Below are 23,491 nucleotides of genomic sequence, written 5' to 3' on the forward strand. Positions count from 1 at the left end.
GGAGTGTCTACTTCCAATCAAGAAGTGTGAAATCAATATTATGTTTACAGGTACTTTTCTACCTCTTCCACTAGCCCTTGAGGGACATATACACCTCTGTCACTACGTAGTAAAGACTCCCAGTGGGGAACATGGAAATGTATCTGACAGAGTCCACTATCATACCAACAGTGTCCAATTTAATTCACCCTTATAGCCTATGAATCTAGGATGCTACAGCCTATTGTTTAAGTGGTTACAAGCTGTGCACTTAAGATCATTTCCAGATGTTTGGAGACAAAGGGCGTATCCCACAGTTCCCTTTGGATGTAGTGTGCTAGTGAGTTTTGGAATGATGCTGCCCTAGAGAAAAAGGGCACTCCTGTTCAGACTAAATGTCTGTGTCATGATTAGCTTCCTGTACTTTTTTTTTGCATACTTTGTTCAGTTACAAGATACTCTTTGGTCTAACCTATGGATAAATGAAAGAATACATATACAGTGTACTGTACAATACATATAGGAATAAGAATATTTAATCTTTTTTTAATTCTTTTAATAAGGTTTTAAGTAAATGTATAAAAAGAGAAAAAACACCTGAACTTAAACTTTGTACCCAAATGATTGATGAAGATGACTTTTCAGTCTTTCTTTACCTGGGTGACTGTTACATAAGAGAACATAAGAAAAATTTATGTTATATAGAGAAAACTATGTGAACACAGTCCTCTAAATCAGAATTCATTTTTTCTCTCTTTGATGCTATGCCCATTAAAAGTTAATTCTTCAGTTTGGTATCCATTATGAGTCATTGCTATGCACACTTGATAAAATTGAAGGGGTTTAATATGATGAAGACAGTCCTTTATATTAAAAAATGAAGTCTCAAAGTGGCCATTCATTATCGTAATCTCAATAGGTAAACATCTGAGAGGCTCTTTAATAGGGGCTTGCTTTTTAAAATAAAACAGAGCCTGGATTCAGCTGGAGCCGGCATGTCTCTTCAGTGAAACTTTCAGTCTCATTTAAAATGAACACAGGCTGCTTGGTAATCATCTATACTCAACACTAAATGTACGCCTCCTTATGCGTGGTGGTTAGTAACTGGAAAAATACTTCCAATGTGCTTTAGGGATGAGGGTAATCCAGTTATGTTTCAATTTTTTTCATGCCAACACACAAAAAAAACTTCCAGAACACAAAATTGTTAATGATTAGCTATGCATGGCTCTTTGCACTTTGAAAAACAAGAATTAAAAGAGCTTCTTCTGCAAATTAGGATCTTTTAATTGTGAGTTATAAAACTCCCCCCCCCCCCCCTCCCCTCCATTTCGTCGTATTGTCTTTTGAGAAATGTGAAAGCAATTTTTGAATTTGGACTTGTGAGCTATGTGAATTTGGACTGTTGCTGTAAGTTATTAGGAACAGTAAAGCCAATACACCACAGCTGATGTCTGTTTATATATATCAGTTTATATAACATCTGAATCATGGACCATACTGAAGAATCTCCAAATTCTAAAAGAACTGGCTATTTAAAAAAAAATGTTTTTTTATTTTCATGTTAACCCCGCTCAGCAAAATAGGTGGTGGAACACTATCAACAATGCAGACCTCCTGGAATGTGTTTTTCAAAACATCAGGAAGGCCACAAATGAGAGCATGCAGTTTAGCCCACCATGCCCATTTTGAGTCTTCTCCTCTATAGTCATCTGACCCATACTCGTACTGGTACTGAGACGAAACCCTCCAGACGCGAAACCAGTCCTGGTAGGGAATCGTTTCGAGTAGCCAATGACACCTGCCCAGCTTTTTAAGATGAGAGGAACCTCTCAAAAAGACCAAAATTGACATGAAATGAGAAGAACGTGCAAACTCTACACAGACAGCTTCCCCAAGCTGAAATAGGACTTGGAGCTATTAGACAGCAGTGTCACCACCTTGCATGCCACCATCAGAAATGTAGTTTTTCTTAATTTTTTTAGATACAGCTACAACTCTTAACTGCTGAGTAGTGTTCACAATGCTGTGCCTTGTTAGGCATATTTTAAATGCTGATTTCATAACAATAAATACTGATTGAAAATATGCTTTATGATATTCTACACTTGGGTAGTCTTTATCTTAGCTTCTTTTACCTATGCAAACAGGTGCCATAGTCTCTGCAATTCAATCAGTGTTGTTTAAATGAACTTCCAGAGTTTGAACCGACAAACCTGTCAGATTGACAGTCGGAAGCATGACAAAAAATACCATTATAATGTAACTGTTTTCCTTTGGGGATGTGTGCAAACGTGTGTGTTTTCAGTCCTGACTGCGGCTGTCTTGCTATATCTCAGAAGATAAACATGGCTGTGGCCTGGTCACTACTCAGGTTGCTACTGTAAGCGGTGTTGGTGAACCGGTAGTTGATGCTTTTCCTTCTGGGAGAGAATTCCTAAACTAGTGTGTCGACAGGTCACTCTGTGCTTCGGGAGGTGTTGTCCTTTGGATGAGGTGTTAAACTGAGGTCCTGACTACTCAGTCATTAAAGATTCAGTGTCACTCTATGAAAGAGGAAGGTAGTTAAACCCAGTGTCCTGATTGGGCTAAATTACACTCTGGACTTGTGGGATGCTAACTGACTGTATTTTCCCTCTTAATTCAGTTGGTGGATTGTCTAATTTTTCCAGCAAATCAGCAGTGCTGTGGGACTCCTGCTACATAATGTCTGCCGCCAATCGCCTAGGTGGGGGGGGGCACGCTCCAGTGGTACTGTAGTTGAAGTGGCCCCCCAGCCCCCATATGTGAAGCACTGAGGGGTAAAGAGTTGTGTGCAAGGATTAGTATGTGTAAGAGTTAAATTAACCTACCCCAGTGGTTACTGGAACACTGACTTATAAAGGGAGAATCTGCCAAGCTAGGAGAAAAAAGAATATTTAACCCTGGCTTGTTTACAGTCGTAATTTCTCCTTTTGTCTTCAACGTCGGCTTCTGCTTCTTCCCAGATTACAGGACCGGGCCGTGCTTCACATCTATAAGCAACCAGATGTGCCAAGGGCAGCTGACTGGCATCGTGTGCACCAAGACTCTGTGCTGCGCCACAGTGGGCAGGGCCTGGGGGCACCCCTGCGAGATGTGCCCTGCGCAGCCTCATCCCTGCCGCAGGGGGTTCATTCCAAACATCCGAACGGGAGCTTGTCAAGGTACTGCAGGCTGGTGGCAAGCCCGGAATCCGGGCTGACTCCAAGTTACAGGGGATTAATCTTAATTGAGTTAAATTGCCTTTGGTCTCCTTGTCTAAAGGGATTCTGTGATGTGCGCAAAAAGAGTGGAAAGGGACTGTCGGATGTCTTCACTCACGCCTCGCTGGCTTTTATAAGAAAAAGTGCATTTATACAGTAATAAATGAGCTATTCTATAGGATTCCTCCTCACTGAGACTTTTTTTGCATTTTGTTTATTTTATTGTTGTTGTTTTGGCCTGGTGATCACAAAACATTACACTGTGATGGTGTTTTCCTGAAAATATTCAACTCTGGGAAACAAATGACCTTAGAGTTACATAATGTTTGGTCAGTTATAAAATCTACTATGCAGATTAAAAACAAATGCAAACAATATTGAGAGGGACTATACGTTGATTGGGAAGAATTTTGTCTCACAGGTGGGACAAAAAGGAATCTTCTTGTGGTTTGTTATATATATATATTCCAGGGCTGTGCCTTTCTTCTATTCATACTGTAATTTCAAAGTGTTCTTTTAGTCAATAAAGTCTTACATGAAGAAGAAGGTTACTTCCTGTTGTTTTATATAAGCCATCTGTTTTCCTTTACTGTGGAAATAGCAAGTGTCTGTATGGCTTTCGTAGACGCACTGCTGGAAGCAGAAATAAACATTCATAAATTGAATAACCTCACAGTGACTTATTTGTCTGTACAGTATGCGAAGTTGAGTCTATGTTGTTAATCATGTGCCTCTCATTATAGGAGATTGCATCTGAAGAACGAAAAGAGTTAGGTTGCTCTTTTATGCGAAAGTCTGTTTGTGGTTTGGACATTTTGTTAGTTAAAAGTGTCTTGCGCTAATGTTACATACCAGATTGATAAACTGTTTACGGAGATTTCAGCATTAATGTTGGCAATTGGCCAGGCATGAGTACAGCTATGCAGTATAGTACAGTACCAATAGCACTATTTATTCTAGACTGTTGTTTTTGGCCACTGTGTTTTTTGGAATGTACTGAACCGTTACAATGGTACATTTGCAATGTAAATGCTCTGCTGCAAAGATGCATGCCTAAATAAGGAGCAATTAGCTCATTTACCCTGGCGTTTGTAACGCCAGTTTTAGGATTATTGACCTTTACCTTCTTTTTGCCTTCGGTTTTTCATTCTGGCTCCATATTTGTTTTGCAATGTCCTGGCAGAATTCTGACAGTCTGGTCTGGGGATTTTAGATAATATATTATTATGGCGCTTTTCATTAAAAAAAACTAGGTGAAAGACACACATCACTTCCAATGCTGTGCGGCAGTGCTGTTGTCCTTTTCAGTTGTCAACAGCCTGACCTAAAATACCAAGAGAGAATAAGGTCTCTTTTGTTCTGTTTGTAACAGGGGAGGGGAGAGGGCGTCATTAATGTTAACAAGAAATTGTTTAGGTGGCATAATTTTCAGATAAAGTTTCTTTGTACTGCCCTCTCAACAATCCCACCACGCTGGGGCTCGACTAAGAGGTCCTCCCAGATGTGGATTATGGCTTCCCCCAGCGTGTTTGGAAAGTCCTGCTGCTGTACTTGGCTTATATTCTAATTCTTCCAGCTGTATAAATTCTTTTATCGTCTGGCTGTCTGTAGGACATAGGAGAAAGTTAGCAGGGGTGGCTCTGCACGGCACAGCCCAGAATGTCTTTCTTAGTGCTGTGATTTACTGTTTCATGGGTACAAGCATGGGACACATTCCTCTCTTTCCTCTGTCTCTGCGTTTATTGCCTCGTCTCATCCTCTGGCATCGTCTGCTTGTTCAGGGCCCACGGAGGAGGTACATCCGGCAGCCCGTCTACTCTTGTCACAGTCGCCTCTCTCGACTTCCTGCACTATGCCCTGCCATCGCTGTGTGGTGGCCTTATAAGGGTGTTTCACTCTGCCGCGCCGGAGCTTAAATTTGCAGGAAAATTGCTTATCTGACCACGGTGAAAGTACAGTGCCAGCCCTTCCAGCTGCCAGTCTAGACCTGAGAAATGTGCACTGTAATCCAAACGAGTATAACCAGACCCTGCCTTTTTCATCCATGTTTTTTTTTTTCAAACACGGTTGGTTTGGAACTGTTGATGAAAGTGAGTCATTTACCATCACACAGTCATGCAGAAAGAGCATGTGGAGGAGTGGTTAGGACTCTGGGCTCCTGCCTGGAGGGTTGTGGGTTCAAATTCTAAATGGGATGTTGCAGTCATCCTCTTGAGCAAGGTGTTGTACTTCACTTGTTTTGGTCCAGTGAATGCTCTGATGTATAAATAGGTCTTCAGGTCATTATTGTAAATAAGAAATTGTTCTCAATTGCTTTAAAAAAGAATACAAGAAATAAATCCTTGAGAAGCCACCTCTACCACTTATTTCAATTTGCTGTCCTTGATACTGATTTGCATGTCCTTTAAGTTTACAGAGCTACTTACTTATTTGTGGTTACTTTTAGGATGCAGATTTCTGCATATCAGCAATTGTTCTTCATAACGGCTCTAAAGTAATGAAGTGAGACAAGATGCTTCTTGATGGTGTCTTTAGCAAGGCTTTCTAAGCCCGGTTGGTTTTCGTACAACTTTCCATATGAAAGCAATATTCTTTTGTAGACGAGCGCTTAGGTGGAAAACAAATTAAATGTGATTTTTTTTTATAAAGGTTTTTTCTTTTGCAGATGTGGACGAATGCCAGGCCATTCCTGGGCTCTGTCAGGGAGGAAATTGCATTAACACTGTCGGGTCCTTTGAGTGCAAGTGTCCTGCTGGTCACAGGTTCAACGAAGCCACACAGAAATGTGAAGGTAAGGCTTTGTGTGAACCAGCATGTTCCCCCTTAGTCCTGGTAAAAACAGAATAATTTTAACTGTTGCCTTTTCTCTCCAACCATCTGTGAAGCTACACAAACCGGCAGTGAGGAAACAGACAAAAAAAATCACTGATGGCAAACGGACTCTCCCATTATTTAACATGATTAACCTATTTTATTATCTTTTCGTATAAAAGGTTTTGAAATTTTCTAAGCTTTTTTCTAAGCTCCAACACCTTCTAAAGAGGTGAAATAATTGCATGTCAAGACACTTTACTTTTCAGAAAAAGACTGAATTCTGGACCTTTTTGATTGTAAATAATACTATTGGGCTTAATTTAAAGTGCTACTATTCTGTCTCCCTAAAGATGCAAAAGAAAAATGTCGCAGGGAAGCCACAGCAGTGTTTTCAGTCATTTCCTGTGAGCATTTGCTTTAACCTGGCACTCTTGCAGAGCCACAGAAAGACAAAGAAGTGTAGAAACTGTCTGACCTGTGATGGAGACCAGTTCTTGGGTGCATAGGCTGCCTTTAGTCTAAAAGAAATGAACTGAGTGAGACTAAGGGCACAATTCCACCAGCCATAGCAGGTGTGACAACATAAAAACGTCAGCACAGTGACGAGTCCACAGCACTGGATGGAGACCGTGAAGGAAGCCAGATGGAGACCCCTGGAGCCAAATTTCATCTTTGTAGTTTCAGGAGTTTGGCAGCAACCACTGCTTGGGTCTGTGAGGTGATAATCAGAATTGCATACGCAAAGAGGTCAGACTCCATTCAGCTGTTAATCATGACTCAAGTGTGAGAGGGGGAGTTTTTGAATGTGAGATCCAATATATGGGAGGAATAACTGGGGAGAGATTTTGACACACCAAAGTCCATCAAAGTCATAAATAACCAGAAGCATGCATCAAGGAATAGAGTTTAACCAAATCAATGGAGAATTTCTCTTGTGAATGATAAGATTGCGAGAGGCACAAATGAACATAGCAGAATGCAGAGCAGAACTGGCAGAGATGTGCCGTTTGGTTTTGTGTTTAAAGACACTGAGAATTGGAAAGTTATTTTAAGAAAGTTTTTTTGGCTTGTAAAATAACAAGGGTTTTTATAAAAATCTAGTCTCAGCAACTCTTACGTACTAAAATAAATAAAAGCCCTGTTCTCGCAGATATTAAAACTGCAAAGAGCACTGGCTTATTAACAAAGTTTGGTGATGATTTCCAGATGAGCCATAACTCTGCAAAATTTGATTTACTAAAATGGTAAAAGATGTATTTGTGGTGATAATTTGCAGAATGGAGTCTGTGCAGCATTGTGCCCAGAAATAATAATCGGGTTCTTATTTTTTAACTTTAAACCAGAAGTTTTAAATTTGGCTTAGTGTTAACATTTTCTAAGTCATATTAATGTAATTTGCATTTTCTTTGTAAGAAAAGGTGTTAAGTATTATCCTGAAACAGTATCAAAAGAGCTGTATGGAAAATGTAATACCAATGTGATAACAGGATTTTTAATTTGGTGTTTTTGCATGGGATCCCAAGTTAAATTTAATTTGACCAACTCTGTTCTTCAAATGAATGTATGAAGCCATTATTTCAAAATGTCTGTATACTGCAGTTTTTAATTTGATAAAACCAGTAGTTTATCTGACTGGATTTTGTATTTTGTTTTTCCTTGAAGACATTGATGAGTGTGCGACTCTCCCTGGTATTTGCAATGGAGGTGAATGTTCGAACACAGCTGGAAGTTACTTTTGCAGGTGTCTCCAAGGGTACTACGCTTCAGTTGATGGCTCCAGGTGTATAGGTAAGAATCAGCTGAAAGAAACAATTACAAATACATTATAGAGTGGAGAGCTGATTAAAACAGTTGTTTCACATTTTTTCCTCATTTGTGAATTCAGTATTATTGAAGTACAGTCCATAAATAGTGGACCCCAACAACAGGAAATGCCTGAAGAAACTAGTAGCGCATGTATGAAATTATTGTAGTGGCTGGTCAATTTTTATTCTGACATTTTGGAATATGTGGGATTTCAATCAATAAAACAGCGCGTGATTTAAGAATATTGAACGTTAGCCTATATGATATCAGCTTTTAATTTACAGTATAGACTTAGGCAGAAATAATGTACAGTGAATATGGTAATGGACCTCTGTTATTCACATTAATGACTAAGGATTGTTTTTCAAACCACAAAAAGTTTCGCTTTTGGTTAGATGGCAAAAGAAAATTTGTTAATGCAAAAATCTGTGAAAATGTGCAATTACATTTTTGTAGTAACTACAGACAAATTGCATAAAAGAGCAGGTCTTTTGATAATCAGCACTGTTAGAGAAATTTCAGGGAGCCAATGTTTTACCATATTTAAGAGTTGTCTACAAAGGAAGGACTTCTGTAATTATAAGGATGCACTATCCATATACAATAATTTCAATTAGAGGTTTACCATGCATTTTTACTTTCGGGATATCTGAAGAAACAGTAGTGCTAAACTAACAATTTTTAACAATCCAGGAAAAAGTAAAAAATCACCAGGCATAATCTGTTTTATCTGCCATCAAACACTAGCTCAGGAGTGCTTTTCAATAATATGTTGCCTTAATGCACTGTATGTAAATTGCTGTCTAATTATCTCTTTCCACTGCCTCTGCTTAGTTCCTTCCTTTTAAGACTTTGTGTTTGGTAAGTGCTGGTTATGAGTTTAGCAAACCCATTTTGATGTCACTCCAAATGATTCATTGTCATAGGCATTTGCAGGGAAAATTATGCTTTGAGGATTTCATGAATAAAAAGATGACGGAAATGTCTGTAAGGTATTTTCAGAGCAATAAAGGTTGAATTATTTACTGAATTAAACTTGGGAGGAAATCAAAATGAGTTCCAGCACATCTGAGATTTTAGCATTAAAGCAGTCTTATAAATTACCACCTTGTTCCTTAACTGCAAAAACTATCCTCAAGTGAGCTCCTCTCATACAGTCCCGCACTCTGGGCTAGGAGACCAAGCAGAAAAATTACTGTAACCCTTCCAAAAGCCCAACATCAAGAATTTAGGTCATTAGTCTGCTGTTTCTAATACTATAAGAATGAACTATTGTGCTTTACTAACGTGCACAGAATTCACACAGTGTTTCATGTCACACCCTACAGGCTGCTGTTACACTGCGTTTTTAAAATGTTTTCTATTTATCCCTTGAAAGAAAAAGGTACATTTTTAAATGTCTTAGCACATAAAAAATTAAGGTATTATTTTGGTGTTTAAGCAAAAACTGGTGGAGTACAGGTGGAAAAATACTTTCAGCATAATGCAGTGAAGGGAGGTTAGTGTCAACAGCATGAAGCCAGTTCCTTACGGTGTCACTGATGGCTGCCCAGTTTTTGGAGGTGCCATCACTGAAATGTTTTCGTTTCCCTGCATGGGCCCCAACGAATCTCTAATGGCTCCACCTGTACACACGTGCTCTGTCAGTGCTTTGTCAGTTTCGCAGTGGTTGGAGTCGGTGTTGATGCACAACCTGTGGAGATCTTTTGGCCTTATTTTAGGAGCAGCTGCTCCAGCTACTCTGAGCTCTGAGCCCCGATGTGCAGTTGAGATAGCAGCTGTAGGTTATTAATAAGGTGAAGTGCCCTCTCATGCAGTCATGCAGGCTGTACCACAACAATCTGGCATTGGTGCGTTGCTAAACTCTGAATATTCAAGCAACTTTGTACTGGCAACTTTTTGAGGGCATTTGCCTCTTTCGTTGAGCTGTGGCACTTAGGCAGTAAAAAACAGCTTAATTAAAACCGGCGAACTTGTTTTTTTTTCAAATTCAGACTCGTAATCATCTTAATACTTACCTTACACTTATGCAGTCACACCTTTTCCTCTTCTTTTTCACTTCAAACGGGAACTAGGAGAGAACATGAGCATTTTCTTCTGGCAAATCACAATCTCGCATAACACCAAATATAATTAAAACAAGCTGTTGTATTATTAATATAATAATAAAAAGTGAATCTGTGAATCTGTTGTTGTACAGTAGAAAATAGTTAACCTTATAAAATAAGGTTATCGGTATTTTGGGTAACAATTTAATAGAAGTGGAAAGGCATGCCACCTACACTACCTGATTAATGAGAAACAAAAATGCTGTTTTTTAATAGTCAAGAAAACATGGGGGCTATGCAGGAAACTTTTAAAAAACTGCAGCCTCTTCAATATTTTTTGGAGAATATTTGTAAATTTGTCACAATGTATTCATCTTTAATGTGAATAAGTCCTGGTGAAAAAAAATGTTGAGAGCTGTGCTGGGTAACTATAGAGTAATTTCCCTGGTGATTGTATTCTGAAACACAGCCAGGAATGAGGGGCTGATAGATATGGAAATTAGGAAAGACATTTGAAAGGTGAGGATTGATGGCTTTTCTTAGTGACGTGCAGAAAAATTCAAACCTCCTCACCCCAAAAAAGGTATCGGTTGGAATTCATTCCCACCCAGTTTTTGACAGTACCAAGGGGGATTCGGATCATGTAACATCAGCAGATCCACGCTGGCTCCAGCTCCCAAGAGGATGTTTATTTGGAAAGAATGTCCGCTATGAAGTTGTTCTTTCCAAAAACATGTACGGCCAAAAGTTCTGTTGGCTTTTCTTAGCCCCTCATGTGAATGTCCACTACTAGCTCTGTTAGGATTTTAGCATGTTTTACTGTTCTGAGCTTAAGACAGTTTTGGCACTGAACGGACCCTTAAAAGCAGCTAGTCACACCCCAGATACCTCAGCAGTCTGCAAAGTTAATTCAAATATGATGACACAGCTCTGTGTACTCAAAGCCATACTTTCCTTCAAATACAGTTAATTGCCTGTCTGAAGCTGTAAAGAATTTCAGCTTATGAAATGACGGACCTCTGTTTTCAGATGGTCGAAGTGGATACTGCTTCGCAAGTTTAGTGAACGGTCGCTGTGGCAACCAGCTCTCCCAGCACTTGACCAAGATGCAGTGCTGCTGTGACAGTGGGCGTTGCTGGTCAGATGGATCTTCTCCAGAAATGTGTCCCATGCGTGGAACAGGTATGTTTTATTTTTCTTCACTTGCTTTTCCCTCAATCTGTTTTCTTACTGCTTTATCCAAATCAGGGTTGCGGGGAGCCGGAGCCAATTTCAGCAAGCAACAGGTGCAAGGTGGGGGTACACATTGGACAGGACTCCAGCCTATTGCAAGACAGACACACACACTCGCACCAGGGACAATCTTCCCAAAAGCCAATTAACCTGCCCGTATGTTTTTGGGCTGTGGGAGGAAACCAGGGCCCCTGGAGCAAACCCATGCGAACACCAGGGAACATACAAACTTCACGCAGATAACACCCCAGAACAGGCATTGAACCCAGGCCTCTAGTGTTGCAAGGCAGCAATGCTAGCCACTGTGCCACCCTTGACTTGTTCTTAACTTCCAACAATCATCTCAGGCCTTTTAATCTTTATATTCATACAAGGACTTTGCACCGGCTTTGAAAAATGTAAAGATCTTGTTTGTTCAGTTTCATGTTTTACAGTTTCTCTTGTAAAAAAAGGTAAAAAAAGGAGAGGGGAGCTGAGTCAGGATGCAGAGTAACAAGTACCTTTCCTTTCATGCTGAGAAGTAGGAAGCAGAAACGCTGTGTTTCGGCTGTTGAGCGGGAGGCTGCCTAGTGTGTGAAGTGACAGTAAACTGAGACAGGAAGTGTTCCATATTGAGCCTGTGTATTAATTTTGTCTTTCTTGTTTTCCCAGATGAGTACAGAAAACTCTGCGCTATGCCGTTTCCACCAGATCAACCTATTCCCAGAATTCCTGAGATTCCACCAGCTGTGCCTGATGTTCCTGTTCAGCCTGGTGTGCCCATAATCCCTGGCATCCCCGGCATCCCACCAGGTAGGGTAATTAGCTCAGGAACAAATGGAATATATTTTTGACGGGATTCCCAAGTGACTCCACCCGCAGTAGGGCCCGCCTAGGACACAGGTTGACTGCTTGTCTAGGACTCCTGTTGTCCAGACATTGTCGGTCTGAATCTGGTCTGTTTCATTAGCTGATTGTGGCTTGGGTTCCTCAGGCTGCACTGTTATTGGCTGGGCAGTTCCAGCCTCAGCCAGCCTGGAAACATGCCGAGTGCCCTCCCAGTGACGCTAGTGCCCCCGCAACGTGACAGATGGGGCACCCCTCTGACGGAGAGGTGTGTCAGAGGAGTGCAGGGCCGTCTGCGTTTCCTTCCTGCAGGCTGCCGATTCAAATTCGGGAGGGCTCGAGAGAGAATAAATAATCAGCAACTCCAGCACACAACGCGTACTGTATATACATTCAATATTTCTTAAAAACATTAAATGTATAGAATCTGAGGATTGAAAACACAGGATATATTGTTCTGTATTTGTGATTTATGTAAGCGTGCATCTACATATTTTTGTGAACACAGATATTTAATTTCCATCGCTAATTATGGTGTAATGCATTGAACAAGTGCTCCAATTTCAAAAGCAGTCTCATTTTTATTCTGAAATCCTTTATTTGGCAGTTATCCTTCCTCAAAATATCACAAACATTTGTCTCCGGTACCGAAACCTCTGCATCAACGGAGTCTGTGTCCCGACCCCGGGAAGCTATCGCTGTGAGTGCAACACAGGATATAGACTGGATGTCCGGGGAGAATGCATTGGTAAGCAGAACTTTTAGACTAAACAACTGCGATTGTTATTTGTAAACCTCAACCGTGATTCAGCCACATGTGACTCTCAAACAATTTGTGACTTAAACATAATCAGTACTGAGCAGTTCGTAGGAACGGTAAAATTACAAAACCAGCAGACGTTTACATTTCACAATTTTTAAAAGAAAACGTTTTCATGCAAATAATTAAGGTGGGCATTCTTCAGATCTGTAACTTTTGTACAATGAAGATTTACTAAGATATTGTACTTTCATGATATGCTTGGCTTCCTAAAATATAAAGTGTTTCGCCAGAAGTAAAAGAGAAAATGGAATGTTCATGCATTTACAAATATGAGTGAACAGTGAATGGTGGACAATACAAAGAATTAAGCAAAAGTATATCTGAATCTAAAGTAAGGAAAAGCAACTAACCCACTTTAATCCATCCATCTATTTCCTAACCACTTCTTCCAGTTCAGGGACATGAAGGAAAAAAGGTCTGTCACACCAAGCAACAGACACAAGGCTGGGTACACCATGGGTGGGACACCAGTTCATCGCAGGGCAGACAGACGCTAACCCTCACGCACTCACACCATGGCCAGTTTGACCAGAATCCAGTTACCCTACCAGTACTGTATGTCTTTGTATTGTGAGAGGAAACTGGAACACTGGGAGGAACCCCTGCATGCACAGGGAGAACACACAGACTCCAAGCAGATAGCACCCCAGATCTGGAATTGAAGCCAGGACCCCAGCACTGTGAGGCAGCAGTGCTAAGCCACCACACCACTCTAAACCTCTTTAATGTATGTTTCTGTTTTACCACAGATGATGATGAATGTGATCGAAATCCCTGTGTCAATGGAAACTGTGTGAACAGTCAGGGGTCCTATTTCTGCCAGTGTTCCACGGGGTTCCAGAGTACAGCCGGTAGAACTGAGTGTCGAGGTGAGTGCTGTGTATAAGGAGAATTTCCCCGTTTGTGAGTGAAATTCCTTCTTTCGACACTGCTGGGAATGTCAGTGCTCTGAAGAAGAGTGGGTTGTTTTTCCAGTGCTATCAGTCTCTCCTGTACTCTACAGATGTGGATGAGTGCGTCGCGAATGGAAGAATCTGTAACAATGGCCGATGTGTGAATACAGAAGGCAGCTTCCACTGTGTTTGCAATGCGGGCTTCGAGATTTCATCCGATGGGAAAAATTGTCAAGGTATTTTTTTTTGTGGTTTTGCTTCAAAAAAAGTTTTTGTTCAAATCCACTTTCAGGTTAGTTGTGTTTGCTTAAACACAAAGGGGTAGCCTGTGTCTGAATAGGTTGATCTCAATGCAATTATTTTTACTATTGTACTGTATTTCCTTGAAAATGACTTGAGCATAACTTACTGAAAAAAACACTTGTGATTTTTTCTTATTAGGTAATTAGTATTAGGAAAAACAGTCAGCTCTAGCAATTGTATAGTACTAAAACACTGGCTGCACTGTTCTGACATGTGATCTTTATACATGCATAGCTGATTCATAGGCTTTAAACTGGCTATAGCTGACATGAAAAGGGAAAGGCAGCAATTAAAAAAAGAGAGACAACCATACTAATAATCTACTCTCTAATAATCTAATAAAGGCTGTCATAATTGTGTGAGAAATAGGGTGATAGATGTGAAAACAATGCTATTTTACAATTAGCTGTCGATAAAAAGAAATAGATAAGAAACAGTCGCTTCCTATCGAATAAATGCATTTAAAGTCAAGTCCCACCTGTGGCTTATCATGTCTTAGGAGGAGAATGAAGTGGCTTCTCCTGATGTCATTAAAGCTGTTTTGCTGCTGACAGGAATATGCATGAACATTTGCTTTCAGATCAAGATGAATGCCTCATCAGAAACATGTGCCTTAATGGGATGTGCATAAATGAAGACGGGAGTTTCAAATGCATTTGCAAGCCTGGTTTCCTTTTAGATCCAACTGGGCGATTCTGTACAGGTGCTGTTCCTTTTTAAATTTTAATTAAAATTATTAAAATTGCAACCATACTGAAAATCTTAATATTAGATTAACTACAGTGCATAGCCATTAAAAAGGATAAGCTTTTGCCTCTCTTAATATAATGAAACACGGATCGTTACCTTCTGCATGAGTTTATAGTACCAAATATCTAGCCAGAATGCATACTTTATATTTTATACTCAGCTGGAGCCCTTTATTTCCAGTTCTAGAACTTTAAAGCCCGCTTGTACCTCAGCTTTGACTTCAAAGATCAAGATGCATTGCAATGCCTGTTTCCGAAAAGTTAATGTACAAAGATGTAATGACTGCATCGTTTTGGACAGACATTTCTACACTATGTGCCAAACAATATACCAGCTGAAAGGCATTTACAGTTGGATATTTCCTTTTAAGGTAGCAGATTTTGTTAGTACAATAAATGCTATGTTGCTATTTGAATAAATAATGTTGAGTTTCTATTAATTTTATATTAACATTTATGGACATATATAGTATATCAATGTTATTTTTAATACTTTAACAAAAATCATTGGCTAGAAAAAATAAATAAAAGAATGAGAATACACTGGGAGGTTTAATTCTGGAAAAAGAGAAAATTGCAAAGGGAGTTTGATGTAATGCAAGATAAAACAGCATTTAAAATGTCTCTAGGGGCCTTGTGTAAACTTTCTTAAGGTTAGATACCTCTCTTATTCTTTTATGGACATACTCAGACAGAGGTGTCCATTCCTTTATCTGAATGGCCAGTGTGTCTGCTGGTTTTCATTCCAACTCAATTCTTAATTATCTAAAGCAGCTGGTTACTGGTTTAACTGGACCAGCTGAACAGCTTCTCCCAGCTCTTCAGGTGCTGCTACTTTACAGACACCAGAAAATATGCACAAATAGCAGTCCTCTGGGTTCTGGTTTGAACACCTCCGGTCTAACTAACCTGCCTGTTCTGTGTTTGCTGTTACAGACATCGATGAGTGTGAGACGCAGGGCATGTGCATGAACGGACACTGTGTCAACACAGAGGGCTCCTTCAGGTGTGACTGCCTCCCTGGCCTGGCTGTGGGGCTGGATGGGCGTGTCTGTGTGGGTGAGTGACACCTTTCAATCAGGAGAGCGTGAACAGAGCATTTTTCCCACACCGTTAAAGAACGGTGTTTCCACTTCTAAAACATCCATCCATTTTCTAATCGCTTCCTCAGTGGCTACAAGGCGGGACACATCCTGGACAGGATGGCAGTCCATCACAGGAGGGCAGACCCCAAACACACACACACAACACAGCACAACACAACACACCAGGTCCAATTTTCCCAGAGGCCTATTAATCTTCCAGTATGTCTTTGGACTGTGGGAGAAAACCAAAGCACCCAGTGGAAACCAACATTAACAAGTGGAAAACATACAAATTGTCTGGAATTGAATGCAGGGCCCCAGCTCTGTGAGAAGACAGTTCTAACCACTGCGCCACTGTGCCACCCATTTCTAAAACATACCATTTTAAAATATGGGGGGTGCAATCTGCAAAACATCCATTGACATTTTCAGGTTATTCCAGGTTCAATTTATTCGTTATTGGATCGTGTGAATTGAAATTGTGCCGTGTTAAGTGCCTTTTCCTGTTGTTTGCAAAAAGGGTGGAAATTTTTATCTGTTAATGGCTTGAATGCACCAGTGGCACTATATACTAGTTTTAACAGTAATGGGACGTTTTATTTACTGTTGCAAGGGGATTTCTTTTAAAAGGATGCCAGAAGCTTGTTTGTTGTGCATTCTTTATTTGCTTTTTCTTTTTTTAATTTCAACACAGACACGCATATGCGGAGTACATGTTACGGGGGTTACAAGAGGGGACAGTGTGTAAGACCTTTCTTTGGAGCAGTTACCAAGTCCGAGTGTTGCTGCGCTAATATTGAGTATGCTTTCGGAGAACCTTGTCAGCCTTGTCCGCCTCTGAATTCAGGTATGTAAGCTGCCTTGTCAGGCTGCGAAGATGCAATGTTTATTTAACTGTCTTTGCAGACATCTGGCAAAAGGTGTTTCCCTCTAGATGTACAATGTACTGTAGTGGAAAATGTGTGGTATTGCGGTATTAGAATTATGCTTCTTGTCAGCAACAAGATGCCATTGTCAGCAAAAAGATGCTAAAAATACGAGATGTCACTGAGTGTCATATGGCAACACAATGCCATTGAATATCATAATCCTGAGTGAGGAAATACAGGAATTCAGACACTTCACTGAGTATGAGAGCAGTGGCCTCAACAGCTAGTTTTCAGTCAAATGAAAAGACTTGGCAAACAGCTGCTCACAAATACCACAAAATGTTTAAAGCTGAAGCTGGCTTAGACTTGCTAGGAAACTCCCAGCAACATTTTTTCTAAGAAATCAGGTTTTCAGGAGTAGTTGAGGTGAGTTTAATATTAACCACATGCTTTTGGTACCCTGGCCTGCTTTTTAAGTTAGATTGCTTGGCCTATTGACCTGATTCATTCAGTATGGATCTGAGTCCAGAACTCGGTGTCAGCTAAAAACTGAAAGACATTTATTGAAGCACACTTATCCTCTGGATGAGCTCTCTGGTGTCAGGTCTAACATTTGAGGACAGAGCTACTTTGGGATTATCAGCCTGTGTTAATTCTGTTAGGAAAGTATTACCTTTCCCGTCAGCATGCAGCGTAATATCAGCCAAAGAAAATAAAACTTTATTTTGCTTAGGACTTTTCAAAAGACGGTTTGCTTTTACATTGTTTTTTTTCATATCACAGATATTTTAAAATGTTAAAAATGAAAAAACATATTAAAAATAATATTTTAAAATCAGGCATTTCTCAAATGATATAAGTCTGCAATTATAAGCAAAATGGGATATTGAAACAAAGCCTAGAGTTGTTTTTAGCTTTTTACAAAGTTCTACAGGATGTGTGGAGCTGGAGTCGGATAGGTTAAAAGACCACGCCATTATATTATGGTTACCAATATGCTAATGTATATATCATGGGCATGACTGCTGTGACTATAAATAAAGAGTAATGAGAGGAGATGGTTAGTTTAAGTGCTTTTGTTATCTCTCAGTCATTTAAACTAAAAGGGTGACTGAGTGACCTGTCCACTGGTCACTCTCCTAAGTCTCCATTCTCATGCTGCACTGTAGTAAATGGAAGGAAACTGGTAACAGAAATGGTCTTCAGTATATATTGTCATAATGGGTAATATCTAGTGCTAATATCTAAGAGCTGATGTACATGTTCTGTCCTTGTTTATGTTCTAGCTGAATTCTCAGCATTGTGCAGTAAAGGTATTGGCACCACCTCAGATGGGAGAGGTATGTACAGTACCATCATAAGTGTACAGATTACAATGGCTAACACTGCAGAAGTAATATATAATGATGATCAAACAAATCGACATCCCTCAAATCAGTAATTTAAATTCACCTTGAGTGTCTGATTGTAACTGAAGTAAAGGTTCTCAATCATTTGTATTACAGATATAAATGAGTGCGCACTGGATCCTGATACTTGTCAGAATGGAGTTTGTGAGAACATGCTGAGGACTTATAAATGTAACTGCAATCTTGGATTTGAAGTAGATTCAACAGGCAAAAACTGTATTGGTATGTTTTAGTCTTTCCTTATTGTTTAATGGATGTTCTACATGTAGTTTTATCTGTTTTAAAAGTAAAAAAAGTTTATAGTTCATTTAAAAAGTTTAAAATGTGTAATTTCTTTGTAGACATCGATGAATGTGCACGGAGCCCACACCTGTGTGACAATGGGCAATGCCGAAACACCCCTGGGAGTTTCACCTGTTTGTGTGAAAAGGGCTATGTTTTTAATCCTGAAACTGATGTTTGTGAAGGTAATTTCAATTGAGGTTTGAATTTATTATTGAATGGACTTACAGTAAGTCAGACATTTTATTTGTATACAGTATTGTGATGGGGTTACCACCATCTCACAGGGATTTAAAAAGAGAAATTGTTGCAATATTGGTAGAATTATCATGGTGTTAATACTGTACATTGCGTGAAGTATTGTATGAATGCATTAATTTCCTTGATACTTCTGTCTTTAGTTTTACTTGGCCAGGAGAACATGCTGCAGATTCTGTGACAGTTGCAGGGCCCTTCCTAGCTCCTTGTCTTTTGTTTTTTTTTAAATCAAAGTTTTATCCTATGTCCTCTGCTCTTGCAGTTCATATTAAAGAGGGATTCGTATTCAGTCTTTCTGGGAAACCAACAACAGAAACCATTGTTCTCTAAGTGGCTCCCAATAATGTTTTGAGAAGGGTGTGATATATCTCCTTATAGATATCGACGAATGTGAGTCCAACCCCTGTGTAAATGGAGACTGTAAGAACATCAAGGCCTCCTTCGTTTGTGAGTGCCCTCCAGGAAGCGTCCTGGACAGCTCTGGGACAACGTGCATTGGTAGGTGGGAGTTTTTCAGTTCTGTGCTTAGCTCTCATGAGAGACGTACAGCCCACCCCTGATATGTGAATCAGTCTTCAGCCACAAGGTGACCACCTCATTTTCTATGTCACATTGGGAATTGCCTATTATTTGCGTTTCAGCCAACCCCAAACACAATTTGTGAGTTTTTCTCATACTCACTCCCGGTGGGGCACTGGAGAACACCATGGCAACTGTCAGATCCTCAACTGGTTGCTCTGGCAGGAGCTTGGTTCCACCTATGTGTGATTGATCACTGCACTTGCCTCTTTGGGAGCTGACTGTTTAAGATCAGTCTTTGCATCTCTAAGTGTGGGCATTCTCTGCTTCGCTCTAGCTCTTGGATTTATGAACCCACCATACTGTAGCTTCGACCTCGCTGGTTGGGTTCCCCTGCCTTTCCAGGCGAATGTTACTAATATAATAGACTGTAAAGCAGAGGAGTGAGGCTCACTAGCTCTCTGCAAGTCATTGGAGTTGGTGCTGTTTGTCAAGAAGAGGAGACCCAGGCTGGCTCAGCCCAAATGACACTTGGAGAGCAAGCAGATTGGATCAGAGCACAATGTAGCTATTGAACACCCCCTGCAGCCTGGGGAGCTGCCTCACTGGACATGTCTGTGAACTGAGGGAGGCATTGGGTCTGCTGAGGTGGCTCAAATCTTAAACTACCTTACGCAGTAAACCCTTGGTGTCTATTATTGACAAATGTCTGTTAAATCGTGAATGACATTCTTTCAGCCTAAAAATGATATCATAGGAGAAAAATATATGTATACAATATATACATACTGTATGTATTCTGATGTTTTGATTAATTAATTTTAACTATAATCAACACAGTCAATGAAAACTATTCCTGTGCCTGTTTTATCATAAATATATAAGATTTGTTTTTCCTGTGTGGTAGATGTACCATTTAAAATATGCTAAAATATACAAAACACAGACAACAAACATCATAGGCAATTGACTTACCCATACAGGGCACCATTGATATTCCTGAATTTTAAACCTATGTAGTATGTGTTTTTACCTTGCTATGTTATTTATAGATTTCCCTGTTATTGCAAGGAAAGTCTGGTATTTCTGACTTCGCAGACAAATTCCCCTTCAGCAGATTTCGTCTGTTAAATCCTAAGTCTGTTAAACTCAGAGTTTACTGTAATTTTATTTTAATGTATCTTGTTATATCTAAGCATTTTAATTACTGCACTGCTTCTGTCAGATATGCACCTTAATTATTTAGGAAATCCTTCATAAATAGCTTTTGTAATTCTTTAAGCACTGTCTGAAATGCACTTCTCTAAATGCATTCAAGATGGCTAACTCCAGTCTTGCAGTAACAGAGCCTTCTGCTTGAATGTACCAGTATTGTGCACTGCTATGTAGGGAGTCCAGGTCACAGCTGACTAATGATAGAGTCTAGGTCAACATCAAGACCTATGCTCTGAACAGGTGACAGTGGTGAATAATTTAATAATTGATTTTATCTGATCAAAATGAAATAAGCTGCAAAAGATCTCAATAAAATATAGAGGAATCCTTCACTGAGTAACAAAAGCCATCATTTATTTCTCTCTGGATTACAGAAACAGGAACAGGAAATTGCTGGCTGACAATTATTAATGATAGATGTGAAATTAATATCAATGGAGCAACACTCAAGTCCCACTGCTGCGCTACACTGGGTGTTGCCTGGGGAAGCCCATGTACAAAGTGTGTACCAGGTAAGGCCATCTGCCAGGAGTCATGACCCCTATTCTTTGAGAGAATGCTTTCCATTTGAAACATGGAAACTCTTGTGCTTTTGTTTCAGATACAGTTTGTTCTAAAGGCTTTGCACGAGTTAGAGGGACGACTTGTGAAGGTAAGACTTTCCCTGAACTTGCGAAGGAGCTTAGCATCACTGCCTTATCTTGAGATACCCATATTGCTTTCAGCGTTATTGAAAGACAGCTTTTGTGGTTTTTCGCTTTGAAATTTCCTTAATTTTGTAATTATATGGCCAATGACATCATGTAATGGAAATGTTTTTCTTTAATGTTTATCTTGCTACATGTAGTTATTCCAGAGCAGCAAAGAATATCTGTTTCTTTATTCAATCAATTGCTTTACTATATGCTGCATTTTTGCTTCTTTTTCTTTAAAGAGCTTCATTAATTGTTTATAGTAGTAATAGTTAATAGTGAATTGAATTTGTAGGAGCTCTGTCTGATATCACTGTTGAACAAAACTGCCTTGTGCTAACGCTTTATTAGAAATAGGTTTTAGGGTATATTGTTAATTGTCTTTTCCGGCAATAGATGTGAATGAGTGTGAAGTGTTTCCTGGGGTTTGCATCAACGGGAAGTGTGTAAATACAGTGGGATCTTTTATTTGCCAGTGCCCCAGTGGAAAGACTGTGGATGCCACTGGTAGAACCTGCATTGGTACGTAGTCTTCTCCTTCACATTAAAAGTAACAAAATGATCATGATGAAACTCATAGCACTGACAGTCATTTGGCGTACGTACTGTAAATGTTTTTAAGTCTTTAATTGCAAAAAAACCTGTTATTGCCATAGATTCATCTAAAAAGACAGTACCTAACAGGTGTTACTGCACTGTAGTAGGGGTAAAGGTTTATTAAAGCAATATGGCTGATGGTGAGATATCAGTGAAAGTGACAGTGCAGGAGACCTCGCTCAGCAGAAGACATCTGTTTAAAATCATGGTGGTGCCTTGTAGTGAAGCATATCCTTGACGGAGCGGTGCCTGTTAATTCCCACAGACCTGCGCACAGAATTCTGTTATCTAACGCACGAGGATGAGCGGTGTGTCTCTCCGATTCCGGGGAAACACCGCGTCGATGCCTGCTGTTGCTCGGTCGGGGCTGCCTGGGGCCCGGAGTGCGATGAGTGTCCAGAGAAAGGCACTCCTGAGTACACCCAGCTCTGTCCCAGAGGCCCAGGCTTTTCTCACAGGGGTGACTTCATCAACGGAAAACCTTTACTCAAAGGTAATGCCAGAGGCTATTGCTGTAAAGGCCTCATCCTCCTGTCGAGCAAAAAATAGCCCAACAGTGCAGCTTTATAGCCAAGTCTTGTTTCTCTAGTGACACACACTTCCAGCAGGTTGCTGTTCGTTCAAGTTTTGAATTATATAGTTTCCATTTCCCTGACTCTTGTAGTGCCTGATTTCCAAACTTTGGGAAATCTGCCTAATTGTTACGTGTGGTTTTTCCCATAGTGGAAAAACAGGGCTTCTTGTAATAGAAAATCTGATGCCAGTATTGAATTAATTGAATTGTTGACTGTAGCATGAAGGAATCCTGTGGTGTGGGAATTGGGTTGCTGTGTATTCCAGTAAGCGCCCGCTGGTCTTGACATCTAAGAAAACATCATGGAAGTAACATATTTGAAACATGAATTTTAATTTGGAACCTTCCAACTTTTCTGTTTCTCTCCCATCTTCTCTTATACAGACATCAACGAGTGCAAAATGATTCACAGCCTATGCACCAATGGAAAATGCCGAAACACTTTTGGCAGTTTCAGATGCAAGTGCGATAGTGGCTTTGCCCTTGACTCAGAGGAGAGGAACTGCACTGGTGAGTCACCATTTATAATTGTAAATATAATTATGCAAAGGCATGCAAAGCAATTCCTGAATGGTAATAACTTTCTAATGAAATCCAGACCCCTTTCTTTTTTCTTGTTTAGTGTTTTTTAAAAAGATTTGCTTTAGATCTGATTTCAGCACTAAGCTAAGCTAAACGTTCAATGTTTTCCTGTGAATGTTTGTGTTCAAGGGTTGACTGTATGTGTTCCGATTACAGATATCGATGAGTGCCGCATATCTCCTGATCTCTGTGGACAAGGGACCTGTGTCAACACTCAGGGGGACTTTGAGTGTGAATGCTTTGAAGGTTACGAGAGTGGCTTCATGATGATGAAAAACTGCATGGGTAAGGTGCACATGCACAGACATAGCTCAGGCATTGCTTAATTCTAATAATAAACGTATTAATTATTTAAATATTTTATATAGCACCTTTAAAGATGGCTTCTAAAAGCACTTTACAAAACAACAACAACAATAAAAAATATGCACAGTAAAAATACACAATGAGAGGAGACAGTAGATGGGGGTACTGAATACAGTAGGAACAGATGGGTAAATGTCAGAACTAGTTAAATAAAGACCCTTCAAAGAAGAAGGTTTTGATTAATATTACTGTGTGTATTGTCATTAGCATTCAGAGACTTTTGTCGAACAAAAAGATAAAATCGTAATTTGCTTCAGATAGCACACATATCCCTAAATGTGGATTGGACACATTTTGCATGCTTTGATGAGAAGTGATTGTGTTTTTTTAAACTGTTCAGCTACAA

At 39.8% G+C, this 23,491-nt stretch overlaps 1 protein-coding gene across 3 annotated transcripts in view; it reads left to right on the top strand.

Annotated features, from left to right (window-relative positions):
- Positions 1–23,491, top strand: part of fbn1 (fibrillin 1) — a 75,859-nt gene that overhangs the window by 13,143 nt on the left and 39,225 nt on the right. For all 3 annotated transcript variants that reach the window (XM_088640848.1, XM_088640846.1, XM_088640847.1), the window contains exons 7-27: positions 2,967–3,164; positions 5,869–5,994; positions 7,680–7,805; positions 10,901–11,053; positions 11,756–11,896; positions 12,537–12,677; positions 13,502–13,621; positions 13,756–13,881; positions 14,529–14,651; positions 15,634–15,756; positions 16,477–16,629; positions 17,938–17,991; positions 18,157–18,282; positions 18,402–18,527; positions 18,979–19,098; positions 20,709–20,846; positions 20,936–20,986; positions 21,423–21,548; positions 21,889–22,116; positions 22,582–22,707; positions 22,936–23,064. In XM_088640848.1, coding sequence (XP_088496974.1) covers positions 2,967–3,164; positions 5,869–5,994; positions 7,680–7,805; positions 10,901–11,053; positions 11,756–11,896; positions 12,537–12,677; positions 13,502–13,621; positions 13,756–13,881; positions 14,529–14,651; positions 15,634–15,756; positions 16,477–16,629; positions 17,938–17,991; positions 18,157–18,282; positions 18,402–18,527; positions 18,979–19,098; positions 20,709–20,846; positions 20,936–20,986; positions 21,423–21,548; positions 21,889–22,116; positions 22,582–22,707; positions 22,936–23,064 — 2,754 coding nt within the window. The remainder of the gene's footprint in view (positions 1–2,966; positions 3,165–5,868; positions 5,995–7,679; positions 7,806–10,900; positions 11,054–11,755; positions 11,897–12,536; positions 12,678–13,501; positions 13,622–13,755; positions 13,882–14,528; positions 14,652–15,633; positions 15,757–16,476; positions 16,630–17,937; positions 17,992–18,156; positions 18,283–18,401; positions 18,528–18,978; positions 19,099–20,708; positions 20,847–20,935; positions 20,987–21,422; positions 21,549–21,888; positions 22,117–22,581; positions 22,708–22,935; positions 23,065–23,491) is intronic.

This window comes from Lepisosteus platostomus, chromosome 7 (assembly GCF_059453375.1).
Source record: "Lepisosteus platostomus isolate fLepPlt1 chromosome 7, fLepPlt1.hap1, whole genome shotgun sequence".
NCBI lineage: Eukaryota > Metazoa > Chordata > Actinopteri > Semionotiformes > Lepisosteidae > Lepisosteus > Lepisosteus platostomus.